The 6,241-nt window shown below is 37.6% G+C and overlaps 1 protein-coding gene across 1 annotated transcript; it reads right to left on the reverse strand.

The window, feature by feature from the left end:
* Positions 1–921: 921 nt before the first annotated feature.
* On the reverse strand, positions 922–4,220 carry LOC112462159 (the record flags this gene model as incomplete). The annotated part of the gene is made up of 1 exon (XM_025027789.1): positions 922–4,220. A coding segment is annotated over exon 1 (3,299 nt), but the record flags the coding sequence as incomplete, so codon positions are not given.
* Positions 4,221–6,241: the final 2,021 nt, after the last annotated feature.

Here is a 6,241-nt window from a genome sequence, read left to right on the forward strand (position 1 = left end):
GAAATAGTTTCAATATCATGGAATTCCTTATTTTGGAAAGAATTTGTCTTTTTTGAATCCCATCCAATTCCGACACAAAAATATTATACCACTAAATGCCAGGTTAGGGATTGGAAAGTTTCGTGATGAATTCCATTGAATACCATTGATTCCGTTAACGAAATGAATACCACTGAATGCCAGGTTAGGGATTGGAAAGTTTCGTGATGAATTCCATTGAATACCATTGATTCCGTTAACGAAATGAATACCATTGAATGCCAAACTAGAAATTAAAAATTTCCGTATTGAATTTCATTGAATTCCGTCTATTCTGACAATAAAATGAATACCATTGAATGCTAGGATAGGGATTGAAAAGTGTCCGTGTTGAACTCTGTGGCGGTACGCGCCAACAATAGTACACGCCCGCGCGGTATCTGCATTACCGGCAATTCGCGTCGACGCCGCTCGGCGTTGCATCACCGGGGCATCTTCTCGAGTTCCAAGTTTCGTTTTGACCGCTATGTAAAGGGACCCCCTACGGTGCCTGACAGATCTTACAAATCTCATTTTCGGGCTAATTGCCCGTCGGCAGTAGTGCGTGTAATGCCCTTAGGCATACACAAAAGCTCACCGACGAACAACGGCGCTTGGTCGCCCAACGGAGGCGCGAGACGTTTCCTAAACCATCTAATGTCATGCAATTCCATAACCTTTACGGATTCCATAGGATTGGATAGAATTTAAAATTTCTTTTTTGGATTTCATGGGATTGGACCATCTCATTTCGAATCCCATCTAATTTCATCTAATTCCGCCAAAAAAGGGATTCAAAGGTATTAAAAAATTTTAATATCTTTTAATCCTTTTGCGTTTGCTGGGCTTTGCAACTCTCTTTCCACTTGTCGTGTAATATCTTCTGAGAGGCTGTCTTTATACTTTTCCCAAAGACTCATAGGCTCGTTAAGTTGACAGAATACCAACATCACTGTAAAAAGCTCCCGCAGCTTGAAGGAAGAATCACACAAAGCAGCTTCCTCCAATGTATTGTCCCAGTGTTTGTCATCTTCCAGCAAACCTAATGCCTTGCATGCAGACTGGAATGTGGAACAGACACCATTTACAGTTTTCAATTCTAAAAATGATGTTGGACCTCGAATCTCATACAGCAACATGCGAAGATAATAACACTCTGTGTTATTTGGATGGATGGTATACACTCTTCCCAGCACATTGTCCTTCTTTATTCCTGGCCAGCCATCGACATTCATTCCCCGCTTTCTTCTCTCAAACTTGTTATTTTTAAACACAAAATAAAAAGGAACCTCACAGTACAAAAGAGTTTTTGCAAAATCGTCGGTTTTGCACAGCTCGAAGAAAGCCAAGAGTGTTGTCTGAAGTGGATTACTAATCCTCTCAACTAAGTTTTTGGAATTAAAGTATACACGCTGACCATTCTCGAGGTGTACAGCTAGATGAAAGACAGCAGGATACCTCTCATGAATAGGAAACGCCAAGATTCTCCAAACTGCCTCTGAGCTGCTAATATACCGTCCACTCTCGTACAATTTTACCTCATCCCTCTTATTCTCTAAGGCAAAAGTCGCTTGATCACTGCCCTTATTCACGTACTTACAAATATACTTTATAGATTTAACTGAATTACATAATTCCACATTAATATGAGCATTGAAAGTACGTAACAAAACAGGATTATAGGGCACCACCCAACGATTGTCCAGCTCTATTTCATTGATTTTTACGGTAAATCCACCATCAGCTTGAGACCTTCTCCGATACTGCGGATATCCATCGTTTCCTGTCTGAGTGTCCTTTAGAAGTTGCCTGGGATACCTCTTGCTGCAATTGCCTCCTTTCATACATGGCGAATTACGGTTTAAGCCCCCGCAGGGCCCATGAATCATATTGGCCTTGACAATATTATAAAGAAGAGAGTCTTTCACGGGATCAGGTATTTCAGCACATATGACTTTGTCGATCATATTATTAAAGATGCGCTGCTCTAGCCACAGCAAGATGTGAATATGAGGCAAACCTCGTTTTTGCCATTCCACAGAGTACATGAAACACGTCACTTTTCCAAACAAATCACCCTTTTTTAAAAGAGCCATCATTTTCTTCACCTTGAGATGAAATACCCTAGCTATAATATCGTGTCGATCGTGAGATTTTTGGCCAGGAAGCAGTACATCTGTGATATCCTTCCACTTTGGATTACAAGTAAAAGTAATAAACAGATCAGGACGACCGTAAAAACGGACGTATGTCATAGCGTCCTGAGTTCTCTCATGCATATAGCGTGGTCCCCCAGTGAATGATGACGGAAGCACCACCATTTGACCCATCTGAGCAACGTCAGCATCCTGCTTTCCCATGGCGTCTCTCAAATGAATGTAACTATCTGCCCTCAACTGCACCTGGTTATTCCTAATATAATTCAACCTTTCAGTCTCTATTTTAGCATACATATCAACCAAAAATTGACTGAAAAGTGAACGGAAGTACACCAAGTGATTAACTTCCCCTTCCCTGACCATAATACGGTATGAGTAAAAGCTCGCTGCGGATACTGTATTCTTTAGGGGCAACTTGGTCTGAGGATCGCGCTGAGACAGGGCAATAGAGTACCCATCTTCGCCACGGCAGAACAAAAGCGGATACTGCAGGGCGTCGTATGATCGATGAATCTCGCTGATACGCTTTAGTGTGTTGTCATGGCTGTGCAACACAATATCTCGCTGCTCAAATTGCTGTCCCACAATCACCAAAGCTACCTCATTTGCTGTTGGTGCATTATACCGTCCTCCATGAGCATCAATGGGCTTCCTATCTGCATGAATAATAACTTCGAAATTTTTGCAAATTGTAGGTACTTTTTCTATAGTAGTTTTTAGGTCTTTTATGTAGCTATTGACTTCATGTAGCATCCTCTGCAATTCTTTAACTAATTTGTGTTTGACATCTGGAAAATTGTTGCATCTCAAGCGCACTTCCCTTTCGTCCTCACCCACGAAATAAATTTGTAGGAATTGGGCTTCTTGCTCAGATGCTGGCAGCAGGCTTCCTACCAAGTGATATACCTGCCCCTGAACTTTAAAGGTCGGTATGAAGCCGTCTTGTTGAACCTGCTTGGCTCCGAATGATGTCATGTTGAAGCAGCCATTATACTTCCGAACACGATTCATAAAGTGGACGTGCTCAGAGTGGCTACCCATTACCAAACTGTAGAGAGGCTCGGGCAGAGGTTGAAAAGGTGAAAGCTGCACCTTTCCATCATTGCAACACATGCCAGGAGCCTCCTCCTTCCACTTAAGGGCATTGCAGTACTTACACTTCTGGCTCATGGTACCCAGAGCTATAATGCTGTCTGCCTCATAATCCACATCAGGATCATATGCCATGCCTGAATAAGCTTTTACCTTCCACGGAAGTGCTCGCCTTTCTAATCGTTTTCCAGAATTGCTTAGTTCATATCGAAACTCTATCGCTCTGTGTACCTCAGGGTTATTTTTTTGGTACTTATTCACAGCTGCTCTGTGCACCTCAGGGTTATTTTGTTGGTATCTTGCCACCGCTGCTCTATGCACCTCCGGCTTATTTTTTGAGTACCTAGTTACCGCTGCTCTGTTCACCTCAGGGTTATTATGCGCATATTTTCTTGCCGCATCTTGAAGTTGCTTCTTCCTTTTAACGTTAGTATATCTAGCACGACGTTTGCCAGAAGCCTTTTTGCTACCAAAAAGAGATGATGGTTGTGAAATATTTGAGGCATGATCATACTGAAAAAAGAGTGGTGTAGTGGTCAATTCTTCATTTTTACGTGGCACGTATGCATCGAAATGTCCTTTAGAAAGGTCCTGCGTAAAGCGCAGCCTCTTAACAGGGTGACCTTCAACACCAAAACTTTTATAGAGCTCACCATTGCGGTAAACCTCGAAGACAAACCCGAATAATTCACCATCCGCCACCAACTCGCATAAACCACCATAAGTAAATGGTTGAGACATGTGAGCGAGATATTCAGCAGAGCTGGTATAATTGTCCCCCTTGCTGTCGTGGGACATAATGAAAAATTCCTCCCAATTATCCACCACATGTTTCACGATTAGTTCACGCACATCGCTAGCCATTAACTGATTGTAATACATAAGATATGAGAGAGATCGGAACAGGCAAGCTCCATCCCCTGTGATCGGGACAATAGTGTGAGGCACCATCTCTCCATTAACATTTAAAAACTCATATGCCATACCGACTTAAAAAATAATAAACTGTATTAGATTTTAATAAAAAAATCCTTAAAGCCGTTTTGCATCCTCTTCCAATTTCCATAAAAAATAATAAAATAAGCAGTATTTCATGCGTTTTACTGCTTTAAATAGATCAAATAACAGTTTATAGTTATAGTATTAAACTGTACAATTAAAGCAAAAACGATCCAACTGTACAATTCAAGCAAAAACGATCTTATTACTTGAATAACTGCTCAGATTGATAATATAAGTAGTATTGTGAAACTATATAACTAAAGCAAAAACTGAACAATTGAAGCAAAAACGATCTTATTACTTGAATAACTGCTCAGATTGATAATATAAGCAGTATTGTGAAACTATATAACTAAAGCAAAAACAATTCTATTACCTGAATAACTGCAAACATGAAATAAACGTGAAAGATACTTTGTAATATACACACACACTCTCTCTCTCTCTCTCTCTCTCTCTCTCTCTGAATAACTGCGAACACGATGTAATGTCGAAAAATGTGATATTTTTTTTTTTTAATATACGCCCTTCTTCTCTCTCTTTCTCACGCTTCTTTAATCAATTACAAACTGCAAAATTGTGAAACAACATATAAAATGTTTGACACATTCATGATTGTATCCTTACTTAGTCACATTCCTATTCTCTCTCTCTCTCTCTCTCTCTCTTTCAATACGAAAGAAACATAAATTTATAAATCCGATTTAAAAAAAATATGTAAACATTAAGCAATTAAAACATACTAAAACAATAATATAGGCATTTTATAAAATATAAATAAATTAAACATACTGAAATAATATTTTTTATTTTATAAATACCTTATTTTCTCTCTCTCTCTCTCTCTCTTTCCCTTATTTGGAACAATTTCTTTTCTTTTCTTTAATTTTTATCTTTTTCTTTACGAATATATTCTATAACCTCGTAATGTTAAACCATTCGCACTATAACGGTTTTGACAATTTTATAGTGAAGTTTGAAATCTTACATTTAAAAAAATATTAGTGTACTATGTTCAACGTGCATGACGTCACCGCAAATCGCGTGCGCATTATTATCGATCGATTTAGTATGTAGCTATATTTACATAATATGAAAAAAAGACTGCATTAGCTGATGATTTCACAATCACATATTAATTCTGCATTTTCAATTATGTAATAGCTTAATAATAACATAATGAGTTAAAAATATGTCAATACAAAATTTATGCACATAATTTTAATTCTTGGATTTCTATTTTATATTCCTGCAATTATTATTATGTTAGAACATGATATTGTATATACATACAATATTTATTTATCAATTCTTAATGAATATTTACAGTTATGAAACTATATACACGTTTAAAAAACGTATATAAAACTAATATGTGCTCCCTAGGATGTGTAATGTATATTTATTTATATAGATATAGATATCATTATTATCGATCGATTTAGTATGCAGCTATATTTACCTAACCCTTTTCACCCCCTTAGAACACATTTTAACCCTTTTCACCCCCTTAGGGGTTGAATTTCTAAAAATTCTTTCTTATTCATATATTTTTGATAAAAATTTTTGATAAAAATTATCTCATCAAGCCTAAAAGATATTAACGAATCCATGAAAACACATTTTAACCCTTTTCACCCCCTTAAAACTTTTGATAAAAATTATCTCATCAAGCCTAAAAGATATTAACGAATCCATGAAAACACATTTTAACCCTTTTCACCCCCTTAGGGGTTGAATTTCTAAAAATCCTTTCTTAGTGGATGCTTACGTCATGAAAGGAATACACCCTCCAAATTTCAAGTTTCTAGGTTCAGGGGTTTGAGCTGGGCGTTGATGAGTGAGTCAGTCAGTCAGGACATCTACATTTATATATATAAGATTAAAATGTAATATATGATTAATAGATCATATGTACATGATCTTTTCCAGAATTGTATTCCGATATTTCAAAGCAAATTTCTCGAAAA

This window comes from Temnothorax curvispinosus, unplaced genomic scaffold, assembly GCF_003070985.1.
Source record: "Temnothorax curvispinosus isolate PA1 unplaced genomic scaffold, ASM307098v1 QBEX01011994.1, whole genome shotgun sequence".
NCBI classification, from domain to species: domain Eukaryota; kingdom Metazoa; phylum Arthropoda; class Insecta; order Hymenoptera; family Formicidae; genus Temnothorax; species Temnothorax curvispinosus.